The sequence below is a fragment of the Phocoena sinus genome, chromosome 3, assembly GCF_008692025.1.
Source record: "Phocoena sinus isolate mPhoSin1 chromosome 3, mPhoSin1.pri, whole genome shotgun sequence".
NCBI classification, from domain to species: Eukaryota; Metazoa; Chordata; class Mammalia; order Artiodactyla; family Phocoenidae; genus Phocoena; species Phocoena sinus.
Genome location: NC_045765.1, coordinates 15,555,318 through 15,576,653, shown reverse-complemented (window position 1 = coordinate 15,576,653; position 21,336 = coordinate 15,555,318). Strand labels below are relative to the sequence as shown.

General features: G+C 42.7%; 1 protein-coding gene across 1 annotated transcript; it reads left to right on the top strand.

Annotated features, from left to right (window-relative positions):
* The first annotated feature begins 7,665 nt into the window (after positions 1 to 7,665).
* On the top strand, positions 7,666 to 8,076 carry LOC116752127 (histone H3.1). The gene has a single exon (XM_032628807.1). The coding sequence runs from the start codon at positions 7,666 to 7,668 to the stop codon at positions 8,074 to 8,076; it is 411 nt and encodes a 136-aa protein (XP_032484698.1).
* Positions 8,077 to 21,336: the final 13,260 nt, after the last annotated feature.

The following is a 21,336-nucleotide window of genomic DNA, read 5'->3' as shown; positions in this document are numbered from 1 at the left end:
AAAAGCAGAGAACTATCTCTGGCTGGAGGAAAGAAAGATATAGCACAGAAGTCAGAAAGATTGGAAGCTGGAGGAGGACCTGCCCTGCTCTCGGTGGAGAGGATTACCTGGAGAGCATGAGAAGGAATGTGGGCAGGTTCTAGGGGAAAAGACAGTCCAGCACTCACGGTCAGCTGGGAAATGAACCTCATCCGGACAATCCTAGTGAGCTTGGGGGCACAATTATCCCCCAGAAAGGAACATGCAGACATCCTGAATTGAGGTAATGAGACTCAACAGAGGAGTGAGGTGTGCCTGGACTTCCAAACTGCAGAACCTCAGGATAATAAATGGGTTTTGTTTGAAGTCACTACATTGGAGGTAATTTGTTATGACAGCAACAGAAAACTAATATGAAGTCTGTTTTAAAGATAACCAAGAGAGTTTGGGTTAATAGAGAGGCTCTTGAAATCTACTTTGCTTTAGAAATAAGAGCCTACTTGCAGCTGGTCAACCTGGAGGATATCTGAGTACTTTGGGATACAAAGTCACTGGGCCTTGCTCTTTCCTTCTTCAGAACAGCAGTCACATCTCACTGGTAAGCCTTCCTAGGTGCAGAAATGTACTTCCAGTGGAGACAGCACAGGTCCTTGAAAAAGTGGGTGGCATGGAAGGTCCTATTTATATGGTTTACATTCAGATGAGGACTTGGATAAATTGAACATCTGATTGGATTTGAGAGAACATTTAAATGAGCATGAACAGTTCCACTCTTTAATTGGATAAAACAGCTAGGCATGTCAGCCAATCAGAACACAGATACATCCAGAGGCCCTTCAAATAGCGCCCCTAGCGCCCCTGTGTGGAACTGTTGCCATCAGAATGAAGCTGGGTTACTCACAGGAAGGCAGGGACTTTTCAACATGGGGAAATCTATAAATATGACTCAGTGTTGATAGATGAAAAAAGTTCATAATCATTACTGGTAAAAAAAGAAATAACAGGGCTTCCCTGGTGGCACAAGTGGTTGAGAGTCCACCTGCCGATGCAGGGGACACGGGTTGGTGCCCCAGTCCGGGAAGATCCCACATGCCGCAGAGCGGCTAGGCCCGTGGGCCATGGCCGCTGAGCCTGCGCGTCCGGAGCCTGTGCTCCGCAACGGGGAGAGGCCACAACAGTGAGAGGCCTGCGTACCACAAAAAAAAAAAAAAAAAAAAAGAAATAACAAGCCCCAAATGGAGTCGCTTGTGCTAAGTCCCATGTCAACAAACTAAGACTTACTACCTAACCTAATTGCAGTTTCAGCCTGTCCCAAGAATGTGACCTTTAACCAGTCAATGTAGAATTACCTGTTCAGCACTAGTGAGGTAATCTACCTGATAGACATCCCAGCCCCCTTCCCCAAAGGAAGATGACCTTGCCTGAAACAATCAGCTCTTTGCTAGAATAACTTCCTTGCCCTGCCCTCTTCTGCCTATAAAAGCCTTCCATTCTGTACCGCTCTTCGGAATTCCTTTCTATCTGCTACGACGGAATGCTGCCTGATGCATGAATCTCTGCTAATTAGATCTTCAAATTTACTCCGTTGAATTTTGCTTTTTAACATTACTAAAAGTATTTTTGCTAATATTAGATAGTTCTCTCTTTAAAATAAATATTTACTAATATTGGATAGTTATCTTTTTTAACAAATAGTAAGCATTTAGTAAAATAATAATAAATTCATGATTTCTTACCTGGATAAAACAAGTAGCTCTCAAACAAAGCCCCAGCATGCTGTATGATGGTGAAATAAATCATTACCTGAGTGACAAGGAAGTCCAGTATTACCTTTATTCTAGAATATTAGTGAATGTAGTAAAAAAGATTTGTTTTTTTGGTTTGTTTTTTGTTTTTTTAGGCAAATGGTATACACTTCAAAGTATTTGAAAGTATTTAAAACCTGGAAAGCCTAAAACAGTATATCCAAAGTGTGGTCTGAGGCAGCATCATCAATGTCACTTGAGAGCTTGTTACGGATGTAAACTCTTGGGTCCACCCCAGACCAGGTGAGTCAGGAACAGGATGAGGCCTAGCTATCTGCTTTGCAAAGTTCTTCAGGTGTTTGGATGAATGTTAACATTTGAGAGCCACTGTCCTAGAGAAACAACTCAAACACAAACAAAAGGGTTCACTCAGAAATTTAGACAAACACATTATCTTTTCTGTCTCCAGATGAGAGTTGGTAGAAAAACGAATGGGAAATTTTCACTCATTATACTAAATAAAATAAACAAAGATAATCTCAAAAGCTATACATTTTGTTGATAAGTTTATAGAGAAGGTTTAAATAAAACACAGAGACCTGCTTCCTTGGCTATTAAAACAAGTTTGAAGAAAAAATCCATTTTCTCCTAAACTGATCTATAAATTCAACATAATCCCATTAGGATTTTCTTTATTATGTGAAAAACAAAGTCATAAAGTTTCTCTAGAAGGAAATAGAGAGAAGGCAGGAAAATTCTTTTAAAGTATAAGAATATTCTATATACAAGATCATGTGATTTGCAAATAGAGATGGTTTTATTCCTTCCTTTTCAATCTGGATGTTTTCTTATACTTAAAATCCTAGAGACTGTATTAAACTGTTCATTTCTAATCTAGGCTAATGCTGTATTCTATCATTTTTTTCTAAGTATCTCTCTTAAAAGAATATTCTTTAACTGGATTGAGATACAGATTATAATAAAACTTTTATATGACATATATATATGTAATAAAACTTTTCATAACTAAATTGTTATTTTAAATGAGTTAGAGATTTTTAAGGCCTGAAGTATTGAAGAAACGCCAGGCCTCCAGGAAAATTACTGCTAAACTATTAAGAAATATAAAATTCTACTGATAAACAAATTCTCCCAAAATAAAGGATGAAAGAAAACCTTTTTTTTGCCTTCTGAAGAAAATACAATGTTGCTATTAAAATGAATAAAGATGACTCACCAAAGGGGAAAAAAAATTACAGACTGTAGTCACTTATAAATAAGGAAACAGAAATTATACTTTAAATATTAGCAAACTGATTCCAATGCATTAAAAAATGACAATAACAGATTGCAACTGGAAACTGCATAAATGGTGTTGGCTAGTGTGTTGGATGAGGCCATTTTACATCCCTTTGGGGATAAAACGTGAATCCACCAGGATGGCCATAGGCGATATAAAAGAAAGGAGACACGTTAAAGTAGAAATCTATCAAGGAGTGTATTAGTTTTCTAAGGTTGTATCATGAATCCCACATACTGGGTGGCTTAAGCAATAGAAACTTATTGTCCCACGGCTCTAGAGGCCAAAAGTTCAAAATCAAAGTGACTGCACGGTCAGTTTGTCCCAGGACCATAAGAAAAGTATTTGTTTCAGGCCTCTCTCCTTCATAGACAGCCATCTTCTCCCTGTCACTCCTCACATTGTCTTTCCTCTGTGCATGTCTAGCTGTCCAAATTTCTCCTTTGAATAAGGACATCAGTTATATTAAATCAGGGCCCACCTTAATGACCTCATTTTACCTTAATCACATCTGTTAAAGACCCTGTCTCCAAGTACAGTCACATTCTGAGGTACTGGCGGTTAGGTCTCTAACAGACGAATTTGGGAGGACGCAATTCAACCCATAATGGAGAAGGAATTAATAAGCAATTTAAAACTTGTTTTCTGAATCCACCTATGTTGATATGTTTCCTGCTGGAAACTGGAGCGAAAGCTGATGGGCGCCACAGCTCTTCTCCTGTTAGTGGAGGGAGCTCTGAAGAGAGCCATTGGTTCTGACGCTTGCTTGGAGCTGGTGTACTTGGTGCCCTCAGACACAGTGTACTTGGCCAGCAGGTGCATGCTGTCTGCACCTTTCTGGAAGTGATGGTCGAGCACCTATTACTAACGCACCAGGCAGGAACGTGCTCAGAAAAGAATTCGTCTCTCCTAAAAAAGACTTCCCCCTCTTCAGACACCAATCACAACCTCAGGATGTCACCTGTGCTTCTGACTGACTGCTTATAGATCAGAGGTTTCCATGACCCCCTCCTCAGGTTCAATTAATTGCTAGAGCGGCTGACAGAGCTCACAGGAACATTTTACTCAACTAGATTACCAGTTTATTATGAAAGAATATAACTCAGGGACAGCCAGATGGCAAGGCACGAGGGAAGGGGTGCAAAGTTTCCACGCCCTCTCCTAGTGCACGGCTCTCCCCAAACCTCCACATGTTCACCAGCCCTGAAGCTCTTGGAACTGTCCTTTTGGGTTTTTATGGAGGCTTCAGTACTAGGCGTGACTGATTAAACCATTGTCCACTGGCAACTGATTCAACCTCCAGCCTCTCTCCCCTCCCTGGAGGTGAGGGGAGTGGGACCCTCTAATCACATGGTTATTGCCCTGACAACCAGCCCCCATCCTTAGGGGCTTCCCAAAATCACTCATAAAGATAACAAAAGACACCTTTATTGCTCTTATCACAGGAAATTCTAGGTGTTTTAGGAGCTCTGTGCCAGAAACAGGAACAAAGACCAAATATATACTTTTTACAATAAATCATAAGATCACACACACTTTCATTGGCCTTACTTTCAGGGACCCCACCAATTTCTCTTTGTGAAAATAGGAGAAAACTCCCCTCCTGGTTCTGGCCAAGGGAGGAGCAAAGCAACCATTGTGAAATATACTCAGAATGTTCTCCACAACAGGGGAAGACTTAAGCAGAGCTTCATCCCACCAGGAAAGGGCATCTCTCTCACTCCAGCCCCTCTCACCCTCCTGTCTCACCTAAAGAAGGCAAAACAGCTAAGAAACACCTGTGAAGGTCATATCCCAAGGACACAAGATCACCAAGAGATTGAGATTTAATCACAGCATTATGGCACGCTCCCCCTGCTCACAGCCTACTACCACCCTAACAGGGCTCTAGTAAAATAAGAGCACATCAGGTTTGAGAGAGCTGTAAGAGGCAGACTGTATATGAGACAGAGTTCTTAGAGAGGCTCAAAGACAACAGGACAGACAAAAATAAGGACCTCAGGAGAATTTAAAGCTTCTGGTGCCTTGAGTTAAAATCAATACTAAACACAGCCCAACTCTAGTCCAGACCAGCTCCAATCCAGAATAACATAAATCCTCACACTCAAAGCCAATTAGCCATAGTTCCTATTACCCAGTACATCATGTCCAGATTTCAACCAAAAATACTAGCCATTTCAGAAGGCAAAAAAAGACATAGTCCAAATTCATAAAGAAGCATAGAACCAGACTCAGATATGACACAGGTGTTGGAATTATCTATCAGACCAGAATTTTAAAACTGTGATTAAGATGTTAAGGGCTCTAATCGATAAAGTGGACAGCATACAAGAACAGACAGACAATGTAGGTAGAGAGATGAAAATGCTAAGAAAGAATCAAAAGGAAAATGTTAGAAATTGAAAACACTAACAAATGAAGACTGCCTTTGATGAGCTCATCAGTCAACTGTCTATGATCTAGGAAAGAATCAGTGAGCTTGAAGAAATGCCAATAGAAACCTCCCAAACTGACATCTAAAATGAAAAAAAAATAGTAACAATAAATAGAAAACAGAATATTCAAGGACTGTGGGATAATTACAAAAGGTGTGGCATACATGTAATTAGAATAGCAGAAGGAGAAGAGAGGAGGGATAGAAGAAATATGTGAATAATGGCTGAGAATTTTCCAAAATTAATGATGGAGACTAAACCACACATCCAGGAGGTTCAAAGAACACCAAACAGGATAAATAGCAAAAAAACTATACCAAGGCACATCATATTCAACTACAGAAAATAAAATATGAAAATATCTTTAAAGAACCAGAGAGGGAGAAAACACTAACTACAGAGAAACAGGATAAGACTTCTCATCAGAAATTATGAAAGCAAAAATGTGTGGCATGAAATATGTAAAATGATGATATAAAAAATTCACCAACCTAGAATTCTGTATCCAGCAAAGTTATTCTTCAAAAGTGAAGAAGTAGACTTTCTCAGACAAACAATAATGGATGGAATTTCACCAGTAGACCTGCTTTGCAAGAAATGGTAAAAGGAGTTCTTCAAAGAGAAGGAATATGATGAAGGTCAGAAACACAGATCTACATAAAGAAAGGAAGAGTATTAGAGAAGGAATAAGTGAGGGAAAAATAAAATCCTTTATTTCTCTATTCTTAATAACTGATAACTGTTCAAATAGTAACAGCAATAATATATTGGATGATAGCGACAGCAATGTTATAAGGGATGGAAGGGAGGAAATGGTAATACTCTATTATTCCTGTTTATAAGTTACCTGCACTACCCATGAAATGAAATAATGTCATTTGAAAGTGAACTGAGATTGGTTATAAATCTATATTTCAAACTCTAGGAAATCACTTTAAAAAGCTTAAAAAGAAGTATAATTGGTATGCTAAATTGAGGATAGGGTATGGAATCATATCACAGTACAGCCATGAAAGAGATCTCTAAATATCCTTAATGCCCATAACCACTCTCAAATGACAGCAGTTACAAGTCTTCCCCAATTAGAAGTTGTTATTTAATGCATTGATAAAAGTGTACATTTATAACTATCTGACAAATTTATATATATTTTGATAACTTATTTCAATATAATTGATTCTTTGCAATTTATTTTATGCATTTAAAAATATTCTGAAGCATTTTACTTTATGCATTAAAAATATTTTTAAATATTATGAGCTTTATCAAACTACCAGAGTGGTTCATAGAACCAAAAAAAGAAAAAAAAAAAAAAGGTTAAAATTTTTGCCATCTATTAAAACTAAACAAAAGTGAAAACTCCTAAAAAAAGAAAAAGTTACAAAGGCTCATTAGGAAGGGTATTTAAGATGTGACAGAATTCTTTCTTACCATTGAGGCAGTGGGGGTTCACTACAGTGGAGATAACCTCAAGCTGAACCTCATAAAATGGATATAGACACAATGGAGACCCCATTATAAGGAACTTGGCTGGGAGAGCTTTTAAATTGGAGAATGGGTGCTTCAGAGGAACTTTCATGCTTCATGCATTCTATGGATGCTCCAAGGTAGGTGATGATGTGAGGGAGCAGGGTGGACCCCATCCGCCCATACTGAGTGTCATCTTCTCTTGGGGTCCTTGTTATCAGGCCAAATGTGGAGTGCAAGCTTCTAGAAGTTTCTTCCCTCCTTGGCCCATAGAGGAGGAGGAGAGTGCTGAGGAAAAACAAGGGAGCCGTGCACGGAGATGCAACACCCACATGACGCCAACCGGAACCCAGACCCGACGCCCACCCCAACCCAGACCAGCTCAGCCTGCAAGCTGACTGGCGTGCTCCAGGATGCCAACCTGACTGTGGGGTCTTCGGGCTTCCCTGGTGGCGCAGTGGTTGAGAGTCCGCCTGTGGATGCAGGGCACACGGGATCGTGCCCCGGTCCGGGAGGATCCCACGTGCCGCGCAGTGGCTGGGCCCGTGCGCCATGGCCACTGAGCCTGCACGTCCGGAGCCTGTGCTCCGCAATGGGAGAGGCCACAGGAGTGAGAGGCCCGCGTACCGAAAAAAAAAAAAAAAAAAAACGTTAGTCAGGCTTGCCACTTACGCTTACGCGTTCAGGGAGCAACTGAGGAGGCTGTAACAGCCCCTTGGGTTCTCGGGATAGCAGAGAAATGGCACGAACAAAGCAGACGGCGCGGAAGTCCATTGGCGGCAAAGCACCTCGCAAACAACTGGCTACCAAAGTAGCTCGGAAGAGCGCGCCAGCCACGGGGGGCGTGAAGAAGCCGCACAGGTGCTGGCCGGGCACTATAGCACTGCGCGAGATTCGTCACTACTGGAAGTCCCCAGAACTTCTGATTGGTAAGTTACCCTTCCAGCGCCTGGTCCGGGAGATTGCGCAGGACTTTAAGATGGACTTGCGTTTCCAGAGCTCGGCTGTAAGGGCACTGCAGGAAGTCTGTGAGGCATACCTGGTGGGTCTTTTTGAAGACACCAACCTATGTGCCATCCATGCCAACCGTGTCACTACTATGCCCAAGGATATTCAGCTGGCACGCCATATCCACGGAAAATGTGCCTAAACTGCGCAAGCAGCCATTGATCTCACCCCAAAAGCTATTTTAAGAGCCACTACCTGCTCACAAAGGGCACTGTGCACAAACCAAGTAGCGGGTGCCTTTTCTCTCCAATAAACCAGAGGCCTAGCTAGCTGTGTGTCAGCGTAGTCCCTTATTGGGTTTTGTTTTTGTTTTTGTTTTGCGGTACGCGGGCCTCTCACTGTTGCGGCCTCTCCAGTTGCGGATCACAGGCTCCGGACGCGCAGGCTTAGCGGCCATGGCTCACGGGCCTAGCCACTCCACAGCATGTGGGATCTTCCCAGACCGGGTCACGAACCCATGTCCCCTGCATCAGCTCTCAACCACTGCGCCACCAGGGAAGCCCCTTATTGGGGTTTATTGATATGAAATCACTGGTTAGTTCCTAGTGTTTGAAGACGAAGAGATTTTCCCTTGCAAGTTAACCTTCAGAACAATAGCTGATCATTTTGTGTGCACTTGGTAACAAGTTTTCCAACCCCATAGAACAGTCTAAACTTGCTGAGAAACCCTACAACCACAGAGGTTCACCATGCTCCCAATAGTTGAGCTGTTTGGAGACAACCTGAGCATGGGTTTGAGGAAAAGAGTGTAAAGATTGCTTTTTTCCTACATTGGTGCTGCTTGGAAGCTTTTACTGAGGCTTTATTAAGTTGATAAAAGCGAAGCACTGTCAGGTCACTAGTCATACAAAGGGGACAAAATCCATTCCCTACTGTCCCTGTTTGGTCTGCACTTTCAGGATGCTTACAGCTGAGTGAAGGAAGTCTGTATGTAGAAGCAGTTAACATGCAGTGTGCTTTAGTGATAGCTCAATGTTGTCAGTATGCAAGAGTGGGTTTCTGAAGTTTCTTTGAGCCCAGTTTGTTATCCAGTAGACTTAATATTCAAAATCTTCATCAATTAAAATAGTGCACACAAAACTTTTTATTTAAAAAAATTTTTTAATAAATTTATTTATTTTATTTATTACTTTTGGCTGTGTTGGGTCTTCGTTGCTGCACGCAGGCCTTCTGTAGTTGCAGCGAACAGGGGCTACTCTTCATTGCAGTGCACGGGCTTCTCATTTATTGTGGTGGCTTCTCTTGTTGTGGAGCATGGGCTCTAGGCACGCGGGCTCAGTAGTTGTAGTGCACGGGCTCTAGAGTGCAGGCTCAGTAGTTGTGGCACACAGGCTTAGTTGCTCCGCGGCACTGTGGAATCTTCCTGGACCAGGGCTTGCACCGGTGTCCCCTGCATTGGCAGGTGGATTCTTAACCACTGCACCACCAGGGAAGCCCAGTGCACACGAAACTTTTGAAGATTGAAACTAGTATCTTTTAAGTTTTAGAGTATATGTAAGTTAATGGGTGACAAGTCTTTGAAGGGCCATCTAAAAGCCAAGAGTGTCCAGGGACAGCTATATTCTGGTTCTGAAGTCAGTTCTAACCTTCAATACTAGACTCCTTTTAAATAAACCCAGGCCTGAACTCTGTGCCTTTTTTGTGCTTTATGAAGTCTTTATCTTGCAAGGAACGGACTCTTGAATTCATATGACACACCTAAAGAAAGCATCAAATCCTGACTGGATCTGCACATCACCTGGTGACCCGAAAGTAGATTTCCTGGAATGACATGTGGAATTGAAGCTTTTCCAGGATATCCAGACCAGGCCTGTTGGAAGTTGGTCGCCAAGCCTTTGGTGGTGACATACTGCAGATTATCTCCAATATCTATGATCTTGGTAACATATGGATTTCAGATTAAAAGTTCCTGAGAGATCTCCCTCCTACCCCTCCTTTTTACTCAAATGTGACCTTAATAGGTTTCCAATCTGTGCACTTTCTTTCCAATGTGAAAGAAAGGACCCAGGAACGGTCCTTCCTGACATTGAGACAAAAAATCACTGAAACTAAAAAACCTGACTCTTGATCAGCAGTGTTTTCAGAGAAAGATCTTGATCAAAAGGAAGTAAAAAATTAATAAACCGAAACCTCAATTAAATAGAGTTAGGAGACCAGAACAGGGAGCTGTCATGCCCTGAGATGGTAGCAGAGCCCAACAGGAAAAAGAAAGACTCCTGTTCTTTCCCTGCAAGGACTCAGGCAATGGAAAGACTTGGACTCTGTTTTCTTTCTTTTTTTTTTTTTTTACTATAACCCTTCCAACTTCCTTTTCTCTACAAAAGCATTCATTCTCTTTCCCTTACCTTGTGGGCGTCTTGCACAAGGCTCACCACAGTTGCAGACCCAGGATTGCAATTCTCTGCTGATCCAGAATAAACCCATCTTTGCTGAAGAAAACCAGCTTATGTGTTTCAGGTCAGCAAGTTAAAAGGAAGACACTAGGGTGGTCTGGGCCCTAATCTCACGTGACTGGCACGCTTAAAAGAAGAGGAGATTATGACATACAGAGGGTCGTGTGATGACACAGGGAGAAGACAGTTGTAATATTGTGATTTACAATTAGAAATATATATATTTGGTCTTCCTCCCCATTCCTAGTACAGAAATCCTAAAACCTTTGGAATTTCTTAAGTAATTAGAGTGATAATGGTGTCTCTTGTTACTCATAGCAAGCCCCTTTCAATCACAACAGAGTTTATGTTAATGAGGTGATTTTGGAAAGGATAAAGGCTGGTTCACAGGGGAACCAACCCTGTGATTAGAGGTTTGGAACTTTCATTCCCACCCTTGACCTCCAGGAAGGCAACAGCAGCTGGAGGTTGAGTTCGACCACCAATAGCCAGTGATTCAGTCAACTGTGCCTATGTAATGAAGGCTCCATGATAATCCCTGTAGTACTACTGGAGATTTTCTAGGTTGGTTAACAAGAACTCATACACGTGCCAGAAGGGTGGTGCACCACAACTCCGTGGGAACAGAAGCTCCTGCATTCAGGACCTCCCTCAATGTATCTCTTTATCTGGCTGTTGATTTGTATCCTCTAATATCTTTTATAATAAACCAGTAATCTAGTGAGTAAACGGATTTCCAGAGTTCTGTGAGCAACTCTAACAAATTAATTGAACCCCAGGAGGGGTCATGGGAATTTCCATCGGTTGGTCAGAAGTACAGGTGACAACTTGGACTTCTGATTGGCATCTGAAGGGGGAGGAGTCTTGTAGGACTAAGCCCTTAACCTATGGGGGGGGGGGGGTCTGATACTATCTCCAGGTGGATAGCATCAGAATTGAGTTGAATTGTAGGACGCTAGCTGGTGTCGAGGATTGCTTGGTGGTGTGCGGAAACACCCCCTCCAACACACACACACACACACACACACACACAAAAACATTTAGTGATCAGAAGTGTCAGAGGTGAACTAGAGAATTGTGAGTAAAGGAAACACACAGAAGTGTGTTTTTCCATAGCAACTACTGTCTACATGCCAAGGAGAGAGGAGGCCTCAGGAGAAACCAGGGCTGCTGACACTTGCATCTCAGACCTCCAGCCTCCAAGACAGGGAGACAATAAATGTCTGTTGTTTGAGCTGCCCTGTCTGGGGTATTTGTTACATAGCCTGAGCTGGCTAATAAATTATAATGATTACAATTAAAATTAGTGTTAGTATTAGTTATTTCCCTCCCTCCCACCCAGTGGTGGATTTTTGGCTTTGGGGACAAAAGAGATTTTTTTTTCACTCTTGCTCTAGTGGATAGAGCTGAAAAATCATGAGACTCTGGAGCTGTTGGTCACAGCTTTTATTGTCATGTGGAAAAAATCAGAATAAAACAGCAGGCACTGAAATAGCAGAGATGGGAGATGAAAGACAGAGAAGGCTGGTGCTAGGGACTATGATCTCATTGTTCCCGGGGGGCCTGCTTGCTGAGAGCCCTGATATCCTTTGATAAATGTACCACACTTTTAACCCAGTTCAAATTGGGGTTTGTCATTTGCAACCAAGAGTCCTAAGAAATATAACACTGTCCTTATTGTGACATACGGTGACTGGATTGGTTTACTCTAATGATTCACAGTTACATAAGATAAAGTATTTAAAATGCATTCTAACTTTAGTACAGTGAGCCCTGGTGGCCAGTGCCTAGAGGGCCCCATGGAAGGAAGGGCAGTGGTGGTGCTAGGAGTCCACTCTGACTACATGCACGCCTGCACTTGTTGGAGAAATATAATTAAAAACAAATTTAAAGTGAGAAGAGAAAGAAAATAGTTTATTCTTCAGTAAGCACAAAACCAGAACGTGATGTACATCACCAGCAACCTAAGAGACTACAAAGACAGAAAGAAGTCTCCTTCTTTTACAGAGCTGAGTACATGCAACCCATTCAATACTTTAGGCACATTTTGCAATTTGGAGCCAGGTGATAGCTGAAGTTAAGCTCATTTCCTCTGGGGAAGTTGGGAGATGTGATTATGAAGAGGATCAGAATATGCCACCCCAAAATATGCCACTTTGGCATGTGGATTATTTTGAGTTGATGACAATTGAGAATCAATAGATGCAGAAAGACACCTTCTCAGAGCTTCCCTTATCTAACTAAAAGCAGAAACTTCTGAGAAATTAGGACTGCCATAAAGCCCCTCCCTGGGGGAGTTTTATGGGCATGAAGAAGATGGAAAGTTGCAGCAAGATGAGTGCACAAACAAACCTCATTAGACAACACTTACCTGCCACACATGTCCTACTCACCTTCTCACAATTTAACACCTTTTGGTAAAATGGTATATAAGCTTCTGACTCTAACCATTTCTTGGTTTTCACTTTTCTGTGAGTGCCCCCAAGCATATAAAAATATTAACATCAGTAGAATTTGTGTGCCTTTTCCCCTGTTAATCTGTCTTTTGTCATGTTTGCAGATACTGAATCTAAGAGGGTAGAGGAAAAGTTTTTTCCTCCTCTACAGTTACATTTCAGAGATGGCTTCCAGGTGCTTGGGGAAACATTCCTGAGATGTGAGACTGACAAGGTTAGCCACTGAAAAGATTTATATATATTTGTAAAGGACAGAGGGAGAAATTAGGAAACAAAAGGGAGATGGGAGTGGGGGAAAAGCGTCCCCTTAATTTCAACAGGCAGAATTAAGCCTCTTATTTTTAATTTGTATTTTCCCTTATACATCAGTTCTCTGCCTGTTGCCCCCATACCAGCATGATGTGGGATATTCAAGAAGTATTTGTAAAAATGCTGCATCAGCCCCAGACATTCATGCTCTATTTGGACGCCCCAGGTTATTGGGATGAGAAATATATCACCTTCATGATAAACTAATTGGAAACAACCTTAATAGCTTCAAAAGGGAAAACTGTGAAGTCATTAAGAAGAATCAGGTAGTTCTTACATGTCTTGATAAACTGTCAGGTTTAACAAAAGGCAAGTTGTAGAACAGCATGCATAATATGTCATCATTCAGATAAAAACAATAATTAGATGATTGAATATGTACCTCTTGAAGAATATACAAAGAATTCAATCTTAAAAGGGAAACTAGGAACTGAGAAAACCCCCGATTGAGGGAGACTCAAATTTCACTATAAACCTGTTGGAATTCTTAAGTTTTATACCATTTCTATGGTTTCCTTTCTGAAAATAAATAAAATATTTAAGTCACATCAGCAATATAAATTCTGAAACATGTCTTATTTCTACTATTGCAAGGTAAGTATCATTCAAAATTACAGAACTCTTTACCTGAATAAAACCGATCCGGGTACATTTTTAAACAAAAGGCCAATGTCTGCTTTATCAGATGTTCCTTTTCCTGTTTTATGTCTAACAGACAACACCATGAAGTTACTTAAAATAAAAATCAGCTTTCCCCTTACTGTCACCAGTGGTTACTCAGCCTACAGGTCTTCCTGAGCTTTCACAGACCACTTCTCCTCCATGGCACCTGCAGAAGACTTGTGCCTTGAGGTCACAGAATAACAGGCATGATTTACACCATGAAGCCCTCCTTCAAACCAAGTTTGGGGCCAAAATCTGAGGTTCTCCTCCTCCTGAGTTACATGCTGCCCAGTATCAAGAACTGTTACTTCCTTTTTACTTCAGAGACTTTATAGAACCTTCTTCTAAATTTATGTTTATTGAGATATAATTGGCATATAACAGTGCATAAGTGTAAGGTGTGGATTTGATGCATTTATATATTGCAATATAATTACTGCCATAGCACTAGTTAACACCTCTATCACATCACATAATTAGCAGTTCTTATTTGTGGAAGGAACAATGAAGACCTAATCTCTTGGGACTTCCCTGGCAGTCCAGTGGTTAAGACTCCACACTTCCAATGCAGGGGGCGTGGGTTCAATCCCTGGTGGGGGAACTAAGATCACACATGCCATGCGGCGTAGCCAAAAAATAAAAACAAAAAATCTTAAAAAAAAAAAAAAGACCTAATCTCTTAGCAACTTTAAATTTATAATACAGAATTGTTGACCATAACCACTAAACAGTACATTAGATCTCTAGAACTTATTTATCTACTGGTTACAAGTTTATACCTTAAATAGCATCTCCCCCCACAGAACGTTATGGGCAACTCCCCTTCCCTCTCCACAGGAGCTGCACCCACAAGCTGGGAACTGCAATTCAGGCAGAACAGAGTTTTTCCAATGGGTCGCCCCCTGCCTGCCCCCCGCCTTATGAGGACATATGGGTTGCCTGTCTAATTGACCCCACCAGGACCTCTCTGATTGCCCACCTGCCTGGTCCTTGAGAAGGAATGCAGGTAGAAACTGGAACAAAGCAGAGGAAGGAGCCCTGGCTCACATTCATCACTTACCAGGAACAGAGAGTGCAAACTGAACAGAGGGGCACAGTGGCTCTGGCTGTGAAGAAGAGCTTCCAGAAGTGGGTAACACCAGATCCCTAAACAGGAAAATCCATTAGTTGTCTAATACAAACAACTTTGGACCATCATGGACTGAAGGTTCGTGTATCATCTTGCTGTCTTTTCCTTTCTCCCGGGAGACCCTGCACAGCTCCTCTGCTGAGAGTTCGCTGTTGCAGTGAGCCCATAAACACAACAGGGGTGTCCTCCGTGTTCTCAGGCTGCCTGGCTGGGATGTCCACTGGGTTGCCACCACTTCCTAAGGTAGCTGAGGCCCCAATAGATGCTGCCAGCCATCACTAAGGAACCCTGTGTCTCGGGTCCCAGTGGCTCAAAATAATTAAGGGCTTTGTGAAGCCAGAGGGTGACCTACTGGCATTTTCCGGAATAACTGGCTTTGAGAGCTGGTGACCCCCATCCTGGCAGCTGGCAATGTTCCAGATGGTAGAGGCCATGAACTGGCCTCCTGAGAGAGGACACATTACAGTGAAATCCCCAAGAGGCTGAAGGGGATTGGGACGTGCCACCCCAAAATATGCTTCTTTGGCATATTGATTTTGAGCTGGAGGCAACTGAGAAACAACAGATACAGGAGGAGCTCTCTGTCCTCCCTCTCTCTGCCTATAAGCAGGGCAGAAGTTTCCCATTTTTAATGAAAATTTCCATGCGTAAAGGTGCCCCCTCTCTTATACCAAAAAAAGGAGAGGGACTTATCACCTGAGATGGGACTGAGATGAGTCTGCACAAGCAACCTTTATCTGTCATTAGTGCCTCCCATACATTTCCTTAGTTACCGTCCCACAACCCCCCTCCCCCAGAATTCCTTTCTTTGGTCTAGTCGCTTCTCCACAATTTAGTGTCCTTTGTTAAAATGGTATCATGGCCCCAGGGTCTAACCACCAATTTGTGTTTTCAGTTCTTTCTAGGAAGCTCCCATACATAATTAAAAACATAAGAAAATTGGATGCTTTTTCTTCTATTAATCTGCCTGATGTCAGTTTAATTCATAGACCTCAGGAAAACATAAGAGGATGGGGGGAAAGATTTTTTCCCCTCCCCTACAAGGCCCGCGATGCACAGGCAGTGGATGTGAGAAATAACCTTTGCTGTGGTGTATCTTCAGAATATGGGGCAGTTTGTTATTATAACAAAATCCCGACAGATATGGCAGGCTCTGTGGTAACTACAGAGAAAAACAATCATGTTGGTGAGATATCCGGAAACCAGGCCAAGTTAAGAATGGTGGCAGCAGTGCGGGTATTATGGTTGAAGCATGGACAACCTGTTAGGGGCCAGTGGGGAAGGTGTGGGGTGGATAACAAAGTGGATACCTCCAGATACTTGAAGGACTGGCTACGTGAGGCAGAAGAAGGAGAGGATTACTCTGTTATTTCAAAAGGCAAAACTGGAACCAGGCCTGGAAGTTGCAGGGCTGCAGACGCTTGACCTACGCCCATTCCCACCAGATTCCCGAAGGAGGACAGGCACACATCTTTTTCACTAGGATGTGGGTACCTGTCTTGAGGATAATTGCATAAAGGATTCCGCTTTTGCAAGGCGAGTAGACCAAAATCCCACAGCTCTGTGGAAATGACACCCCAAAGCAGTATTGAATGTACTTTAAAATGTCCCCTATATTATATTCCATAAAATACCAACTTTAAGGTTTACAGGAATGCTGATGGTTCTCCCAGTCATTTTGGACATCACTGCAAAGTATGCAAATGCCCGTCAGCTCCCACAAACCAGAGGGCAGCTTGCAGTGCCCCCAAAGTCTTAAAGCAAGTTCAAGCTTTATTAATGACAAAGACTCTCCTCCTTGACCAAACTCCAGCCAGGCTCCTCTGAGCCCTCCTCTCAACAAGGCCTGGACCTTGGGCGTCTGTGTTCATTCTGGCAGTGCCCTTAGCAAGGATCATGTTAAGTCAGTTTAGTAAGATGTGCCCCCAACCCATGAGGTCTGATCTAGTTCTTCATTCCCCACCTTTGGTGTATACATACATCCTTGTCCTGCCTTGAGCAAGAATCCTGTTAGGCCAGTGATGTAGACCACTTGATGGCCTCCCAAAATTTGTATATTGAAATCTAACCCCCAAGGTGCTGGTATGAGGAGGTGGGGCCTTTGTGGGAGGTGTTTAGGCCAGGAGGGTAGAGCTCTCATGAATGGGATTACTGACCTTATAAAAGAGACCCCAGAGAGCTCCCTCATCACTACAACCATGTGGGGACACAGTGAGAAGGCCAGTCCACGAACCATGAGGTAGGTTCTCACCAGACACCAAATCTGTCAGCAACTTGATCTTGGACTTCCAGCCTCCAGAACTGTGAGAAATAAATGTCTGTTGTTTACAAGCCACCCCATCTATGGTATCCTATTACCACACACTGAACAGACTAAGACAGGCAGTTAAGCAAGAATCCCCCTGGTGGATGGAATTTTCACATACTGATGTATGGAGAAGTCATTCTGGCTTATGTATGATTTAACTTGAATTTTATGCTAACTAGAACAGCCTGTTTGCAGTCTATCAAACATACATTGTACAACTGCTTCAGTCATTAAAAAAAAAAAAGTGCATTGATCAGAAGTAAAGAATGTCCATTTAAAAGATAAAGATTATTTAATGTTTAGTCTTCCTTAGGACGCCAGTACAAGCACTCCTTTGATGATAAGACTCCCTTCCCAGGCACCAAAGCCCTACTAACTCACTGCTGATCTGGTTTTATTTTTTAAACCTTGAATGAATGTACCCCCCTATCTGTTTGATGTTCTTTGATCGGACAAGATATAAAACTATACTGAAAAACAAGCTTCTCCAGAGCAGTTCCTCAGAGCTACCTGAGAGGCTATCTCCCAGGTTATAGTCTTCAGTTTGGCTGAAATAAAGCTCTTTTCTATTCTTATTATAGATTGTTTATTGGTTATTTCTGTCAACACCCCCTTCTCACTGATGTTTCCTCTTAGTAATTTTCCATCCACTCACCGTCTACAAATCCCAGCTGTCTTTGCAGTATTCAGAGTTGAAGTCAGTTCTATACTGAGGTCCTTTCCCCTCTTACAATAGTACTGGATGAAATCTGTCTTTACCACCTTTAACTAGTGTCCGGCTTTATCTTTGACAATAACCTTTGAAATGGATTCGAATATGTCATCCAAAATATGCCTGTTTTGTGCCAGTCTCAGCCTGACAATAGTAATGCTATTGGCTAGAAATGCCAGGGGGTGGGGCAGATTATGAGCCCAAATTCTTGCATCTTATATCTAGAAAAGCACTAAAATCATTAACAGAGACATCTGTTCCTCATGACTAGCAGCAACCTTCCGCCAAAATACTTGCTTTATTGCATGTATCCCCCTTCACCAAAATCACATATATACTGACTCCCCATATCCCCGCTTCTTCGGAGCAGTTCCTCAGATCTATCTGAGACACTGTCTCCCAGGCTATAGTCCTCATTTTGCCCCAAATAAAACTTAACTCACAACTCCCACATTGTGATTTTTTTTTCAATCTAAATATAAGCCCTTGAGTCTGGTTTTTTTTTTTTATGGTGGGGGGGGGTTCAGTTCTTGTCTGTGAAGCCCCCATGCACATTAATTTTAAAACAACATCAAATAAAATGTGTATCCTTTTCTTATTATTCTTTTATCAGTTTAGTTCACATGCCCTTAAGATGGTAGAGGAAACAATTTTCCTTCCCTACATCTCAGAAGAATAAATGCTACAAACACATCAAAATCATCATTTGAAAGTTTATATTTCCTTTTATATTTAGTTTTGTGTATTTCCAAAAAAAAAAAAAAAAAAGACTGATTTAAAATTTTTGGTTTCTGTCCCTCTGGCTAAAAGTGGCAAATATGGATGGAAACAAAAACCCAAAATAAAATGATTCAAACTTTACAAAAGTAATTAAGTAGAAAAAAGAGCTAGAAGTGAAATTGTAAGTCCATGTCATCAGGCATGAAGTGATGTGAGGCTCGGAAGGCCACAGGCTCAGGCACCCAAGTGTTGCAGGAAGAGGCACCCCTTCCAGGGCCCAAGAGTGGGCTCTTGTCTAACACTCAGAAATGAATTGTCCAAGGAGACACACGTGCTGACAAAGCAAGAGACTTTATTGGCAAGGGGCATCAGGGTAAGAGAACACAAGAGAACTGCTCTGCCACAAGGCTCGCAGGCTCAGGTTTTATGGTAATGGAGTTAGCTTTCCGGGTTGTCTCTGGCCAATCATCTTGCTTGTGCCCATATTTGGTCTGACTCAGGGTCCTTCCTGGTGGTGCACACATCTCTCAGCCAAGATGGATTCCAACATGATTTCTGGGAGGTTGGCAGGACATGTTATGGGCTGGTGTCTCCTCCCTTCTTCTGTCCTCTCCCGAATCCTTCTGGCTGGCAGTAGCTTATTAGTTCCGTGTTCCTTTTGGGGACCTTCTGTTGTGAGATAGCTCATGCAAGCAGTTATTATGCTGCCTGGCCAGGGCAGGTGGTTTCAGTTAATGGTTCCCTAACACAAGTACTCCTTGGTCTTACCCACTGGTTCTTCATCCAACTTCTGCTCGGATCCATGGCCTTCCTCTACTGTCTCCAGGCACCACAGCCTGAGCTGATTCTCTGCAGCTAGCTCTCCTGCCAGGCCGAGCTCTCCACACAGGAAGGGTGAGGGGACCACCAAGGACAGCTTCGGGGTGGGCAGGAAACCACTGCCCCACGTGTGGTCTCAAAATGTTCCTCTGGAAACCACTGGGCTGAGAAGATGGTCTCTGTCCCGGTCAGACAAGCCCTGATCTAACAGCAGCTTCATACCAGTTGGAGACTGAACATACAAACATTGGTCAGATCATATATAAAAACAGAACTCTGACCCACGACGTGCAGCAGTCTTGTCTTAATCTGCTCTGACTGCTGTAACAAAATACCATGACAGGGTGTCTAATAAGCCATAGAACTTTATTTCTCACAGTTCTGGAAGATGGAATCCAAGATCAAGGCACCAACAGATTCGGTGTCTAGTGAGGGCCTGCTTCCTGGTTTACAGACAACCATCTTCTTGCTGTGTCCTTACCTGATAGAAGGGGCAAAGGAGCTCTCTGGGGTCTCTCTTATAAAGGCACTAATCCCATTGATGAGGGCTCCACCCTCCTGACCTAATCAACCTCCCAAAGGCCCCACCTCCCAGGGGCTAGGTTTCAACATACGAATTTTAGGGGCACACATTCAGTCTATAGTAAACCTGTCCAGGAAACCAAAATACGCTCTACATTAACCAGCCCAGGAAGCCAGCCTGCTGCCAGTCAGACTTGTGGGACATCAGACTGCTATCTCTAGCGACAGTCCAGGACACTCCACTTCTAGTCAGCTGCTCCAGTTCCCCAGACCCACAACCTCCATCAGGGCACAGATGAAACCTTCTCTTTTTCCACAAGGAAGTTCTCGCACCCCACGGATTGTCTCTGAATTGCTGCCAAGAGACGGTGGCCATCTCCCTTGCTGCAGAGAGCTATGAATAAACACCCTCTGCTCGCTCTCATTTGGGTTGTTTCCACTGACTTCCACGTTGGAAAGAGAATAGGGGGTGTTGTGGGGAAGAAGCTGCCTCTGGGAGGATGCATGCTCTGTGCTATTACCTGGACCATTTGGGTCCATGTGTCCTTCTGAGCAAGTGGCATGGTGTCACAGCCAGTAGTAGAAGCTCATAAGGGACCAGCAGCCTCCCCACTGGGCCTCCAACAAGCTGCACAGATGATGCTGGGCCCTAATCCGCACTCTCCCTGCCTCAAATTCTCAACAGTGACCAAAGGCTCTCCAGCCCTGTTGCAGGTTTAACAGTCTTTCCAGTTCTTCAAAACTTTGCTTCTGCAGTACCTGCAGCCACACCCACAGCTGTACACGATATTCTGGGCAAAGACGTGAGTCTGAATCTGATCACCGTTAGTTCTCTACTTCTGCTGCACATTGATATTGGGGAAATATAATACACAACAAAATCTGCTCCCAACCCAGAAAACCTCTCCATAAAGAGAGAAGAGAAAAAACAATTTTTTTTTGTTATTGAATGAGCATTCGATCAGAACATGACGCTGATCGGGACTTCAGAGCTGGAAGGGAACCTCATCCTTTTCTATGGCTGAGTGGATACAACCTATTACTTTCATATCTTCTCAGTAATGTTGCTAATTATCTCCTACAATTATGATCAAAGGTGATTTGAAGTCAGATGGCAAGTGAGGCCTCTGGGAAATGATTACATTTCAGACATGCTCCTGGGTCCTTGAATCATTCCTGATATGTGAGATGGGCCAAGAGGCTTATTTAGCCCGTAAAAAGATTTACACACATTTGAAAAGGACAGAGAAAGAAATGTTTTAAAAATTCTGTGATTCTAGTTTCTAAATTGAAAGAAATCGTCAGCCCAGAATCACCTTACATGCAGAGGAGGTTCAGGAACTTCCAGGGAATTCGAATTGGCAACCAGTA